At 36.1% G+C, this 15,886-nt stretch overlaps 1 protein-coding gene across 3 annotated transcripts in view; it reads right to left on the bottom strand.

Moving 5' to 3' along the window:
* The window catches only part of LOC116723221 (glypican-6-like), a 107,065-nt gene that overhangs the window by 31,776 nt on the left and 59,403 nt on the right, over positions 1-15,886 (bottom strand). For all 3 annotated transcript variants that reach the window (XR_004339931.1, XR_004339932.1, XM_032567968.1), the window contains exons 5-6: positions 2,147-2,277; positions 1,356-1,499 (exon numbers count right to left, since the gene is read on the bottom strand). Coding sequence is in view for 1 of the 3 variants with exons in the window: in XM_032567968.1 (XP_032423859.1) it covers positions 1,356-1,499; positions 2,147-2,277 (275 nt within the window). In the remaining 2 variants the exon portion in view is untranslated. The remainder of the gene's footprint in view (positions 1-1,355; positions 1,500-2,146; positions 2,278-15,886) is intronic.

Raw genomic sequence — 15,886 nt, 5'->3', positions numbered from 1 at the left:
AAATCCATAATTATTGTTAAAACAGCAACTTTCCCAGATATGCAACCAATAAATAGCTTATCAAGAACATGGCATATTTTGTTTTAAGGATGTAATATAAAAAACATACCAATAATTTTGGTATCAAAAGCGGATAATTAATTTTTCAAATACAGTGCCTTAGTTTTTTTTTTATTGTGTCGTTAAAACCACAAAGTCTAATGGATTATATTGGGATTTCTTTTTATGAAAGATCACCACAAAACAGAGTATAATTGTGAAATAGGAAAAAAAATACACAATTTTCAACATTTCTTACAAGGAAGTCATGAATTTGTATTTAGCCCCTTTTAATCTGATACCACTAAATAAAATCACTACATAAAACCCATTACTCAATTGGCCTAAACCCTAATTCCAACCCTATTTTTCAAAATTCCTTCCAACTTTAGGGATAAATTTAAAACTTCAATAGAGTCCATGCCTCCAGGAAACAATCGCTTCTCCACAGTCAACAGCCCAGACCCTCTGCACAAAGCAAATCGCATAGGACAAGGGTCTGGTTTTTATCAGGCTTGTGGTTGCATGTTCTGTGGAGAGTTTTAAAGTGAAGTGAGAAATCCACTTATTCACTCAGTCCTATATGTTTTCATGTCTATTTCCTTGTTTTGTTTCCTTATCTTGTTTTTATATCTGTTTTTAACTGGAGTTGTTTTTATCACTTTGTTAATGTTCAGTGATTTATTTGAAAGTGCTTATAATATTATTATTATGTTAGAAAATGACAAAAGTGGAAAGAGGGTTTGAAAACTTTAAGGCTCTGTGAATATCTACAGACACCAATATTGAATATTTGAAAGGAATTGACAAAGTATGGCTCGAAATAAGCCTCAAGATGGGAGCTTTGTCAGAGCTAAATTGGACTCCAACCCTCTTGTTAACCTTTAACATGACTCAACATTTTAGATTGCAAGGTTACTTGAGATGGATACTCCTGTAACAACATCAAGATGAACAAACACGGAGACAATCTGACTGGAAATAGAGGTATGCTCTAAAGCAAGAAATATTTTGGTCAGCCTCACAAAATCTATCCATCATTGTTTATCCTTTTCTCTTCTGTTTGCAAAGTACACAATCACAAGAAGGGCACATCCCACCCTTCGCTGCCCTCTCGGGGTAAAGCTGTTGGTTTGTTAACAAACAAAAATCGATAGATGGGGCTGAATAGAGGACAAGCCAAAAGAATTAATTTCCGGCTCCAAGGGCTTACGATGGCAAATCACCTGCTTTAATCAACAGTGTCGAGGCAGAAAGACAAATGATGTTTACAATGTTCTGGTTGAAAATGGCAGTGTTTCACCTCATGTCCTTACCAGCTTGTCCAAGCTTGTGCCAGCTGAAGTGGTGGGCGGCTCCTCTGGGTTGTAGGGCCTGAAGCGGGCGCTGAACACATCCGAAGTATCACGAGCAGACCTCGAGATTTCTGCAAGTTTTGGCTGGCCACAGCCTTGGAAAACCTGCAATTACAAATACACGGGCACACAGCTGGCAGCGGTCTGAATGGCTGTGGATGCTGAAAATAGGAGAAAACATGCAGCGTTTTTTAAAGTCTCCTGAATCATTCAGTCCACACCACCAGAGTGACGGTGCTATGTGTCAAAGCTGAGGAAACCGCACTGATAAGTCAGAGAGTTAAGAGCTGTGGTCAACGCTATTTAAGCTGGAAGGGCTTAGTTTTTACAGGCTTTGGGGAAAACACCACAGATCTAGTTAAACCGTCAACAAAACTGCATCTGTTGAATGAGGCAGCCAATAGAGCGTTGAGCTCTGAATGGGGACTGGCATCTAAATCGGTGTAGGCAGAAACAATATTCCTCACAACCACCTACATTTTTTCCCTTCCTAACTGCAGTTTTGTGGGCAAGGAGAAATGCAGTAAAACACAGGAAACACATTAAATACTGTTAGCTAAACTATGATTATCTGACCAATGTGAAACATATAATTCAGAACCTAAATTGGCATAATTAGAATGTGTTGTACACACCTTAGACACAATCCAGCATGACGAGCAAACTGCTTTTTTGTTGAGAAAATATGAGCGGACCTCATCAGAATGTGTACGGAGCAGCTTCTATTCTTCCGTGGAGTATATCTGACTTACCCTGAAAGAAACCTGGGCACTGTTATCTTGCATATTCATGATGGCCTCTGAAATCTTGACATCAATAGGACCCATGACAGATTCAATGTTGAAAGGCCCTTCTAGCCTCTGCGCCACCAGCAGCATGGCATCTGTCACAGTGGGGAAAAAAAAAAAAAAACAGGTTATAGGGATGAGTCAAAGGGTGTGGACTGACACACATACGATTAGTAACGGATGTGATAAAAGGATAGATGCAATGGAACAGAGACAGTGTCTTGCAGGATCCCACAAATTTGAAGGTATTTTTATTGGAATTTTATGAAAAGTAGAGGCAATATGTACATTCAGGGTGGTGTGCAGTAGCATACCAGCACTCATAGCGCTCTGCGTGTAAACTAAACAGTTTAATTTTGGTCTTGCCTGAACAGGACGCCTTCTTCCGAATGTATGCTGTGTCCCCAACTTGTGGTAAAGCTTTAAACCAAATTCCTTACGGCTTTGTGTCAACAGAAGTATTCATATAATAGCTCTCCCAGCCAGATTTGTTAGTAGCTTTGGTAATATTTGACCTGCAGAGCATCACAACTGACCTTTGGATCTCTCTAGATCGTTCAGAATTCCTTATTTATGGTCTCCTTGCCTAGCCTTTTAGTGTAGGCGGACTACAATGTCTCAGTAGATGCTCTATTAAATGTTTCAAGCTGGAGAAATAGTTTTTGTTTCATCTAATTCTGCTTCAAACTTTCCAGAACCTCACCCCTAATGTTTCTACTACATCCCTTTGTCTTCAGGTGCTGTTTGCCATCCAGTTTTCTCCAATAACTCAGAGGCTTTCACAGAAAAACTGTATTTGTCCTGGATGGATAGTTTATTGACAAATTAAAGGACTTCCACAGGCAACTGGTTGCACTGAATCTCAGGGCGAAGGGGCAGAACTCAAATGCACAGCACATATGTCAGATTTTTATTTATTTTATTCTACACCTTAGTTCTGAGTTTATGTGTCTATCACATGATGGCCTATAACTGAAGATTTTTGGTTTTATCATGCGTAATATGGAAAATAAAATAAATGCAAATGAATACTTTTACAATTGAGCACAAGAGTATTAAGCAGTCCACTATCACTACCATAAGGGGAAAAAAACAACTATTCTAGAAAACGATGAGGAAAATGGTTTCATGTGGGTCCCCAAAGACAATGCTATCAGGGTGTGTCTCATCTCAGTTATGTAAATTGCCTTTCTCTTTATTTCTACAACCCTTGCATAATTAGTTGGATTTATTTTATGTGAATTTGTCCTGCCCCGATCTGAAAAGTGCTTTTCAAGCAGAGCAAAGGTTATGAAATTGGTTAATAGGCTTTCTTTTTATTGTCTTCCCAAGCCTCTGGTGGGTTCTCAAGCTACAGATGTGTTGAGCTCCACTAGCTTACACTGAAAAAGAAAGAAAAGAAACGTTGGAAAAAGTCTGCTTCTGCTCTTTTGTAGGAATTCTTTAAATACTTCAATACTTTGTCAACCCAGTTAGGGGTATACAGAACTATTCATGCATGGGTAAAACAAGCTATTGATCAAGATAAACACCACATATTTGGCTCAAGTTACTAAAACATAAACATTTGTCAGCCAAATGAATGGGTTTCATGTTTCCGCTCTTCTTTGAATAAAACTGGAAACATTTCTAACAGGTTTGCTGTCAAAATGTTGCTCTATTTAGATCTGTCTACTTTTTCTCTCCCCCACCCCCATCAACTGTGACCAGTTCCGCTGTTCCTGCTAAAGTAAAAGCTTCCCGGCAACACATCGGTGCCAACACCAAGTTTCACAGCAAAGATTATGTTCAGGGTAATGTGCAGTGTGAGTTTTCAACCAAACATAATATTTTACATGCAAGCCAAAAAAGTTGTTTTGATCTCATTTTGTAGCAAATTGCAAACAGAACTTCTTTTGGCTTTCTACCAGCAATGGTTTTCCGTTTACCATCCTGCCAATATAACATTCATCTGGATGAAGGATCTAAAATGTAAGGATTTGTTTGCTTGAACAGGTTTGAGGTTAGTACGCTCATACAGCTGGAGGCTATTTCAAATAAACCAGTATGACAAACAGCCAAAAATGTTACTTCTTCTGTTCCCCTCTCACTCATTACAATCATGACTGCTTTTTGATGCAAATTGAATTTTTATGCAGATCCACTTGATCGAGTAAACAAACAGCAGAAAGTGCTGATGAGTTGTTGATTTAATAAAAATAAAAAAAACACTGAAAGCCCAGCACACCTGCTGCAGGAAGGATAGAGGTTTATTAAATTGGCTGGACAAAAGCCGGAAGGGCTTGTAAAACACAAGACTCTTCTCATTACCTCCCATCTCTTTCATGCATCATAAATGACAGCTTTAAAAAGCATGTTGCGTTCATAATCCTGAAAGAATGTGAACAGAATGGACTTCAAATTAGCTTGATTTTGCACAAGGTTAGCTGAGTGAGTTGCAATAAACAGAATTAAAGTGCTTTTAATCATGTTTCTTTAATATATATATATATATATATATATATATATATATATATATATATATATATATATATATATATATATATATATATATATATATATAAACTCATAGGTAGTCTCTTGTCACGGCACAACAAGACCCAAATACTCCAAGTATTAATGTGAAATGTTCTCTACAGTGGCAGATCTGAGTTTGAAAGTCATGAATAGGGAACAAGACATCACCAAACCACCAACTCCCCACTGAGTAATTTCCAGATCTGGAAGCAGAGACATGTTTCTCTGTCCACAGACCTCCCAGGACAGGACCTCACCAGCAGGCTGTCATAATGACTAAAAATTACCTTGTAACTAAACAAGGTCATCCTGTCATTTGGACACTACGGAAACAATGACTTCTAACGTGATGCCTCTGACTTCCTTGGCTGTTTATTTATTCTGCACACAAACCAAAAAAGGAGGCTAGTTCACTTAAAAGTTTGCAACTTTAGTTACCCCACCCTTGTACACAAAAAGATAAGATCTTAATACACTTTAATTAGAAAAAGAAAACAAGATAAGGTAGCAAGATCATACAGGAAACAAAACAACCGAGCAAACAAACAGAAAGAAACAGAAATAGCTGTTCAAATTTTCATTTTTTCCAGGAACAGTAAATGTCAGTTGAATAGGGTTTGAAAAAAAAAATTAAAAAAACAAAAAACATTTGGCTCTGGCTCCATTTCTTTTCTAATTATGCTGGATTCAGAGCCTTTGAAAAAGCTCTTCTGTTTGTTTACACTGTGATTTGCAAACAGCCTGTGATACTTGCAAGGATCTTAATATGCCAATTACTTCAGTACTAATTGTGTGGCTTGCACTGCACCACAATTCTAAAGAAGCAATTTTCAACAACAGTAGATAGACACCTGAATTAGACTATCAAATAAATTGCATTTCAGAATATATCAAGCACCAATTTGCAGTAGGTATGGTTAACTGTACGAGGATGCATCAATATTTTGAAAAAATAACTGATTCCAAACTAAAGAAAAGATAAATGTATCATACATTCTCTAATTAATGTAAGAATGTTATAAAACTTCAGTTAGAAAGCAGGGAGGATCATGTCTGTTAAGGCTGACAGCTCTGCTGAGCAAATATCAGGTTATACCCTCATGGGCAAATGTACAAAGCTGTTTCTGGATGCCAAATGTGTGCAAACCAAGCGGAAACACAAGTGCCATTAAACTCCATTTAAATGAGGTAGTATGCAATTAGTGGAAGGTCCACCCACATTTATGCAAAGTATAGATTGGTAAAAGTTAAGAGCTGTTTTTGTTTCACAGTTTCCACAAAAAAAACCCCATATGTATATGTATATGTCTGCAGGTAACTTTCTAGCTTGAGAAGGAAAAGAGAAAAAGCAACCTCCTGCGCTGCTGTCTTTACATACTGTGCAAGATGGATGAGACACACTGTGGAATCTCTGCCTCGCTTGCTGTGGTGAGGCTGAGACGAAGGACCGAGGGGAGGCGAGGTAGAGTGGGAGGAAGAGGCAGGAAGTGAGTGTACAGCCAGCATCCCATGATATAAATCTAGACCCCTTTTTTCCTTTATCAAGTTAAATTTTCGGAATGTAATTCTCCACAAGTGTTTTGGTTTCTAATACAATTATCAATTTGTACAGCGTAAAACAATCTGATATGTTTTTAACTTCAATCAGTGCTTTTTAATCTTGAAATTAATCAATTAAAGATGCGTCTTTCCACTATCAACAATCTGCAGTGGCACATTAAATCCAACTTATTGATTTTGAGACAATCAAAAGAATTTCAAAAAGGAAAATATTTCTCTCCATACTGCATCACATACAGTAATAACCTAGTAAGTTTGTAGAAGAGAGGACAACTGGGAATTAGCATTACTATGTTGACCCTTCTTGTGATTTTATGGTGTTTTAAATGAAGGCTATCAGGCTGTCAGAATCTCTTATGACCCTCATGACCAAACAGCTGAGATGTTTCATTTGCTAAGATGATATTTTTAACTTTTAAATGTACTGTTGTTTCAGACCTCCACTTTATAATTAAATTAACTCAAATTCATTATTGATGCCTAGTTTTTAATTTTAGCTGATCATAACACACTGAAACAAGCAAGAAAAGAAATGCATGTTTTACAATCAAAGATAGTGAAAAGGTAAGAGATTCTGGTAATCTTTCCAAACACTGGTGACTTATCAGTAACTCAAAAGACAGATGAAACTACTCGGATGAAGGAAAGCAGATAGATATGTCAGAAAGAAAAGACAAGGCAAAGAGAAAAGCAGGGGAATAAGAGATGATTGGGTTGGCTTGTTCCCATGGGAGAGCTACTCCTGCATTGCATTTGAAAACTACCTACTTGAAGAATTAATGACTCTCATTTATGTGGAGTACATGAAGTCCAGTCCGCTGTGGCACCGGTGACACACTGAGACAAATTTTTACTGCGTCGCGTTTGCAGGGCTTAGATAGGCCACTGGGCAGACAGAGGAAATCTTGTTATCAACATGACACAGCCATTGCAACTAGACACATTTTGTCCCATTTTGGACTGAAGGTTTTTTGAAACAAATTGGACTTACTGGATAGAAATATGGAGACTAAAAGTGACAAGATGTAAAATTACAGCAGGAAAAATGGTTAGTTTTAAACCTTAATGTTTAAGTTCATGATATGAAACAACCTTATTTGTTCTGTCTTGCTGTAAAAGGACTGTGAAAAAAATGGAAAAGGTAATATTACTCTGGGCTCTGCCTCTTTATCGAGATTGATGTCCACTTAAATTCAGTCTTTGTCAGCCAGCGGTAACCTCCAGTAGACAAGGACAAATAAGGAAAGTAAAGAGGCCCATTTATGGCTCTTTGGCTGCAAAGAGTTTAGCAGAATGAAAAATGGCCTCCAATGTAATTCTGATTCTGCAAAGCATTGCTCATCTGTAGTTCACTCGACTAACTAATAGTGCTGTGAGACAGACCAACAAGGGACGGAAGGAAAAATGATAGTGTTTACAAGGTCACAATAAACAGATAACATTGATGTGGTCACAGACAGCAAAAAGAAACAAATAGTTGCAGGTGCTACTACTATAACACCTGCAACTAATACAACAAATAACATCACTATCATTACTACTGTTATTGTGATTACTAATACAAATAGTTCTGCCACTGTGAATGTCATTACTACAATTAGTATTGAAATTACTACTGCTCCTGCAATTGCTAATTTGCAATAACTACTTTGACTACTTCTACTGCTGTGAATACCAATACTACTACCAATATTGGTACTATCAATACTGCTATTACTGTGACATGTACTACTACAACATCTAGCAACACAAATACTGAAGCTTTAACTGTAACTAGTGTTAGAAATATCACCTGTATTAGTACTACAACCAGTCCAACAACTACAATTACAGCTAGTGCAACTACTACTACCACTATGAAAACAAGTACTATCACTCCCCCCCAAAAACTCCTACCACCACTAACCCATCTGGTTAGCTTTAAACTATCCATCGTCTGCCTAGTAATCTGTAGTCTAAACTTTCTTTAGTTGAAACTAAAACATAAACGATTCCAGATCCTGATTTGCCAGATCCCTGCTCTAGTTTTTTACTTCCTTCCTAAAAACTGAACTACCTAGAAAAGTTGCCTGCCGATCTGCCTATCAGCGGATTAATGTGTGCGCATTTGGGAGAGTAAATTGTATTGTATTTTAAAGCGCTTTGGGTGGTAAGTATGACTGGAAAGTCCATTTACCATTTAAATACTCTTTTACTGAGAATTCCTATAAACACCCTCGTTTTGAGAGTGAATAATAGGAACCCACAGAAGGATTTTGGGTTAATAATATGAATAAATTACCTCTGAGAACACATTTAGGCTAAAACTGGGTTAATTATAGTCAGCATATCAAAGCTCTGTAAGAAGTTGAAGACATGTTTCAGATGTGTAACAGACACTGTTAGCTGATATTGGAGAAACTAATTAAGCAGTGCCAAGCTCTCATAAAATCTGTGCTACAACCAGCCACACAAAAAAAGAGCGCCTTTTCAGCAGAATAAAAGTTGTTAAAATAGATCAAATCAAATCACATTTTATTTGTATAGCACATTTCAGCAACAAGGCAATTCAAAGTGCTTTACATCATAAAAACACAAAAATCAACAACTGAAACATAATTTTCCCAAGGCCTGTCAGAACAAATCAAAATGTTGGTTAGTGTTTCATTAATTAAGGTACAAAAGCAACGCAAAGCAGGTGGGTTGGTAGTCTAGATTTAAAAGAACTCAGTGTTTCTGCTGTTTTATAATTTTCCAGATGTTTGTTCCAGATTTGTGGTGCATAGAAGATGAATGCTGCTTCTCCAAGTTTGGTTCTACTTCAGAACGTGAGCAGCTGCATGGAAGATTAATTTTTTATGCAGATCTGTGAAGACACTGTTGCAGTAATCAATGCAACTAAAGATAAACGCATGGATACGTTTCTCTGGGTCTTAGTGAGAAATTAGTCCTCTAATTATGGAAATGTTTTTCAGGTGGTGGAAGGCCGGCTTTGTAATTATCTTTATGTGGCTCTGAATAGATGTGGTTTGAAATTATGATTCAACCTAAAATATCACCAATACATATTCACACTTTTCCCTGGATTTGTGGCTGACAGCCATTTTGTTGTACCATCCCTGTGTGAGGAAAGCGGCTTATGTGTCAAGAACCTGAACAATCAAGTCTAAATGATGCCGACAAATAGCCTTTGTTTAGAAATAAATATTACTGTGGTGCTAAAAAGGCAACACTGATTTAGAAAAAAAAGTGATGTAGATAATGTTTCATGCTGTAGTCATCCAAAAATTATCAACAGTTATGGCCACAACCTGAGAGAGTGTTTGTTAACTTATTTTCACAAAGTTTTGAGTGTCAGGATTGATGGTGGTACTGTGAATTGGCCACCATAAATCGCCATGAAGAGTATTCAGAAGAAACTATTTGCATGAGTAATAAAAGTTAACTTGAGCCCAAACACCTAATTTCCACTGTATTTTAGCCGTGCTATTAAATGATTCAACATGCCTGTCTTAGGGCAAAGCGTTAACAAAGACAAGGTAGCTAGTTGATGTTATTTGAACTGAATTTGAAGAACAGGGTGGATGAAACTAGCAATAAAGCAGTAAATAGCTTCTTAGACTACTAATAAGATCATATCCAATTTAAATATTTACTTAATCGTGGCTGACTTCAAGGAAAAAGGTTCAATTTCAGTAGCGAAAGAATAAGCATTCCCAAGAAAGCTTTAAAGTAGTTTCAGATAATATACAGGGCTGTCACAAGAGCAGAGATAGCTCAGGAATGGAAGGAGAAAGGTGTGAATGATTCAGTTTGCATGGTGAGGCAGAGAACTTTGAAAACTGTTATTGGCCAGGACTCGCCTGAAAAAAAAGATCTTTAATCTCAATGAGCTATTCCTGGTTAAATAAAAGTTGTAAACAAACATGCATACTGGCATGGGGTGAACAGGGATAGGAAAGAAGTCACATCTCTGAAAAAATAAAATAAATAAATAAAAAACACATCAAGCAAAGATTGTGCACAAAATATGAAGACTGGACCAGAGACTACGAGTTTTTTTTATTCCAGATGATAAATAAATCAATATCAGCATGATGCCAGATCAAGATTTGGTACTGAGCAGAATAAGTAAAATTTTTTAAAAATCACTATTTTATTTCTGTAGCTTTGTAAATTTTGGTTATGGCATGGTTACACAATAAACTGAAATCATGGCTGACTTCAAGGAAAAAGGTTCCTTGAATCTTCCTTGAAGACTAATTGTTGTTGTTTTGTTTTTCTCTTAAATCTTTGAACGGGAGAAACCAAGAACATACAGCAAGTGTGACTTGTAATGTATAGTCAAAAACTAACGCAGCATCAGAAACAGGGCTTCATCGCTAATCATATGAGGCAGCATGGTGCACTAATGAGCAGTTCAGGATTTCATAGAGGTTCAGACACTGACTGCTGACAGGAATGGTTTTACATGTTTTTTTCTGTGCAAAAGTGTTGAAAATGTTGAATTACTACAGCTAAGCCCAAAAATGTAATTTGTAGGAGCTAAAAAAACAATTGGGAATAATTAATCACTACCAAAAATGTTTACCATTTTTCTTTGCATCATATATAGTAAATAAATGACTCCATATGTTAGAAGATAAATGTAATCAACAAAAAAAACCCATAAAATAAATACAATTTTACACTTCTCCTTGAAATATACATCTATTCTGTTTCTGATATGCTTCTTTGTTAATTCCAGGTATATTGTTCATTTACTAAAACTAGTTTGATATTCAGCACATAAAGCAGATGCCATCTTGCTTGTGTTCGCTGAATTTTAAGCTGTCTTTAGATGCAAGCCTCTGGATTAACCTTGCACTCTGTATTAGCAAGTAGTATTAGATGTTCTCCACAAAAATAACGCATGCAAAATGATCTTATATTTAATGGATGATCGAGTTATGTAATCAAAGCTACAAGAAGAGAACCATGTATTTCACAGGTAGGTGAATTGAGAAACATCTCTTAATATGTGGTTATTTCACTTGCTGAAAAATCAGTAAAGAAGCAAAAGGAGCACATTCCTTAAATTAAATTCATTTAGAGTCATTTTATTTAGACTAAATAGTACATAAATAAAAAGCATATCTTGTGAAATAATTAATCCTGCCACGTCTTGGAAGTATGTGTAGATTTCGAGTTACCTTGTTTTGAACACTATGTGTGTTTTGGGGTAAAGAATTGTAAATTCACCTTGTTCTATTCCTTTATGTAGAGATCGGCAACAGTTGTATCATTTATTGTTATTAACAAAAAAAAGTCAACATAACTGAAAAATATGTTTTTATAAAAGTTACACACTGCAGCTTTAACAGCAGCATTTGTATTTGTGGGCCTCTACAATCTATTGGCAAAAAAGACATTTTATCAATGATCATATGTAAACTGTGGCATGATTTTTCTATGTATGATCAGCGGTAAAGAGCTGATGAAGGGAATTATATAAAAATGTGCATATTTTAGTATTTGTTCTAATGTTCTACAGAGATGTTCAGTAAAAAACATAAAAAACAATTAAACCGTACAAACTCTAGAATTATAGTTTGGCTCAAAAGTATTCATACCCCTGTTAGGTTCAGGGTTAGAGTAATCTTCAAATATTACAAACAAGTTTCTTTAATTGAGAAATAATGTTTAACAGTGAGGCTTCTTTGTAGCAAAAACATGCAAACATGATTTAATAAATGCTTTTTCAAGTAGCTACCTAACAACTAATCCTAACAAAGAAATATGTAGAAATAAGGTCATCTGTAAAATGAAATCATTATTAGAAATTCGGCATGGAAATTGGCTAAATTGTACAGTTTTACATTCTTGTCAGAAATCACTTTCAAACATAAATATTTATTTGCGTCCCAAGACAGCTAGTACCCATTAAGACAGAATGTTAAGCTTAACCAGCATCAATCTATTGGTGTAAAACAGGTTTACATCCTTATGGTGAAGAGAATGGGATTTAGAGAAATTATATTTTTCATTCGTAGCATAAAATTGCAAACACTCCGGCATCCTTGTAAGCAGAAGCTATTTGTGCTGTCTGAGTTTCGGCTGTTGACTGACCAGTTACAGAGAGCTAAGTGATCCTTTGTTACCAATGCTTTATTCATGAGGATTAGTTTCCACAAAGGGAAGGTTTTGCTGCCTTGAAATTAAATAAACAGGTTGCAGGAGGATCCAGTTACCAAGTGAAACAAATCAGCTAATTAAGAAGAAATGAGCAGATAGAATCAATGCAGATTGCTTCCAGTGGTGACATGCCTCTCCGGAGGGAATAATAAAAGCCTGTAAACACCAGCGCAACAAGACAGGAAAAAAAAATATACAAGCATATTAAAGGCTGGCAGAGTCAACCAGTTCACTTCAGACTTTCAAAGGACTGTGAGCGTGCCAGAGGGGAAAAAAAATTGTCACAGGAATCAAAAACTTGTCAGCAGAAAAAAAAATTACGACAAATAAAAGTCAAAACTGCAGAAGACAATATTTTCAAAAGTCCTTGTGATTGATATGCAAACCACCTGGAAGGTAGAAGGCCATACAGGAGAAAGGAGGGTTGCAAATAACAAAAACAATGGTTAAAACAATGATTTTTTTCAAGAAAAACAACACAGTTGTTGAACTGATAAAAGAGAAACAGGAATACATTATCTAAGCGATGAGTATAAAAGATATCCTTAGACTGGATACCCAGAGGACTTAGCTGTACATAAACATGGGAATTCTGATCACATTCAGAGATGGCCCAACAGCTTATTATGACAGCTGTTCATAATAATAATTAATTAATCTAATAAGAATCTAATCCCATTTTAATTGCATCAAATTCAATATGGCCTACTTTTTGCAATGCATGTTTATTCTATGTAATAGGGTACTGGAAAGGGGCACTGTATATAAATTGCAAATACACTCAAAATTAGCACTACAGCTTGAAACTTTGTTTCAATATTTTATACACTAAGCAAGTTTTAGGGTAAGTCAGCAAGGATTATGTCCTCCTGTGGGAAAAAATGGATTAGTTACTGGCTACTCAGCAGAGTGCTTTTAATTAGTAATTCAGGCTGGATTTGTTCAAAACAATATAAAGTAACAAAGTGGACATCACAGAATGGCTTTAAAAATGTGTTTAGGTTTTTCCTATGTTGTCACGATGCATGACCGATATCATGAAGCATACATGTTTTATACCTGAAAAAGGTATAAAACAATATATGAGATAGGGGTATCTCTAAAGATCACCCAAACAATATAAAATGACTACTAATTTAATAAAATCATCTGTTTTTGTAAGCATAACGTGCCAAAAAGGATTTTTACCCTTCCCAAAAATTGGTGGAAAAACCCTGAGTGGTGTTACAGCAACTCTGTCAACAATCTGCAGTGAGTAGACTGTAGATTGTTGATTATTAGAGTATTATTAGTGTACTCACTACTGAGTGGAACAGTCAGCTGAAAAAAGGGACTGCATAAATGAAAGGATCATAATGATGATTATTATGTGATTACAAACTTATAAAAACACCTTGGTTTATTCAACAATATGACCAAAAATGACATAAAAAGCATTTTGGATTTAAAAATACTGGATTCAGGTGGTATTTATTCAGATATCACGACTGGACTGTAACCCAAATAACCTCCTTGTTATGCGTAAGCTGAATTAATGTAAAATCAGTACATACGTTTGTTGTAAATGTAGTTTTTGAATAGTATTTTTAGACTATTTACAGTAGCACTTTTGGGGTTAAACTGCTCTTTAAAATGTCCGTTAGGAAAAATGGCATTTCTAGCAAAAAAAAAAAAAAGTATAGTAAAAATATGAGCAACTCAATAAAATCAGAAATGAACATTTGGTCTAAGGATGTTTTCTGCCCTTTATGTAAAATGGTCTTAACAAGAAACAGAGCCAAACATAAAACTGAAACATAGAAATGAAAAGGCGGAGCAGTGCACTTGTGTTTCCCCATAATCCAGAAGTAGAATATATTTTCAGGCATTTCTGATTTTTTTTTTTTACATTTCTGAAGAAAACTCATGCTTTTATACCACATATGTCTTAGTTTGCCTCTGGCTATGCCAGCTTCTTTCGGCGCAACACTCTTATTACAGATGAGGTGAGTTAAAGCTTTGCTTTAATGTGCATTGGCATTTTTTTTGTTCAGGTTCTCTCATACTTTTGAATTTTTCTAAAAAGGGGGTGTTATCTCCTGCAACATTAGAGAGGGAATGCTCCTCTCAGAAACTGGATGAATTTTAATCTTCCAAGCATTTCTGCTTCTCTGGTCAGTGGAGCTGATACATGATGTTAACCAAACATACACAAAGAAAATAAAAACAAATATAGTGCACTGTACCTTGTATGACTATTCCTTTGGGTATTTCAAGCATCATAAAATGGGCTTTATGCAGTACGATTTGTATCAGCATGCAGCTCAGCCAAATGGCATTTCTACATAGCTTTAATTTGTCTGTCTTTGTAAAACAGGTTTCCCTAGCAATTTAACACCTACAGCCAAGTCAAAGCTTTTTTTGTGCTTAGATCGCAAGTTAATTGAAAATCATTCAGCCTGTAATGAGCATGAAATGCCAGAGCCAAGATATATAGAACTGACATTTCCTCTGCACCAGGGAACAATAATCCAATTGACAAGAGTGCTGATAAAGACAGAAAGAACAGTGCTCAGGATTAATGGCAGTAATGCAAAAGTTTCAAAATTGATTCTTTATTACTTTTCACTGGAATAAATGTAAACATTTCTGAAAACATCTGCTTTTGAACAAAACACTTGAAGGTTGCAACACAACCCAATGTTTGAGTTTGAATACTTAAAACTAATTCCTATGAATCCTTTGATTCATAGGAAGTGTGAATCAATTTCAGGGCGCATAATGTTTATGTGCATGAGCTTCAATGCATTAGAGGCAAAGCAAAAATGCAAGCTGGGATTAATAACAGAGTCCCTTTCCAGACACTTTATTGAGTAAACCTTGCTGTACTGGGTTGGTCCTTTTTTATAGTTTAGAACTATCTCAGTTATTCACTGAATAGATTTAACAAGGTGACAGAAACACTCCTCTAGAGACTATGGTTTATATAAGTGGTTCCCAAAGATTTTCTGGCCCCCCCTATGGATTACAATAAAATACACCCCCCACACAAAAAAGAATCAACTGGGCACACACATCGTTCAACCAGACATAAACCTATACAAATATTTTGGTTTCAAACTCCACTTACGTTTATTTCACTTCAGGTTGCAACAACAAACCATCTTTACAGTGATACACTTTTGTGTAACTGTTTTTTGTTTGTTTGTTTTAACATCCATACCAGTTTGAGATCATTTAAGGCTTGTGACATAGTGCAGCAGCCTGCTGAAAGTACCAGTCCAAAGATTTATGCAAGGTGGTAATATGAGACAGGCATGATCATCGACGATGCTTAGGTTGGCATGCTCAGCTGGTACTAAAAGGTCCAAAGTGTCCAGAGAAATACACCCCACTAGCTTCTGGTTCTAGCTCCAAGCCGTAGTGTTTACACAAGTCAGGATACATGATTTCATGATTTTTATGTCAAAATTAGACCATAGCATCTTGATGCTA

The sequence above is a fragment of the Xiphophorus hellerii genome, chromosome 7 (assembly GCF_003331165.1).
Source record: "Xiphophorus hellerii strain 12219 chromosome 7, Xiphophorus_hellerii-4.1, whole genome shotgun sequence".
Taxonomy (NCBI): domain Eukaryota; kingdom Metazoa; phylum Chordata; class Actinopteri; order Cyprinodontiformes; family Poeciliidae; genus Xiphophorus; species Xiphophorus hellerii.
The sequence above is the reverse complement of the archived record's forward strand: the minus strand, read 5'-3'. Positions and strand labels throughout refer to the sequence as shown.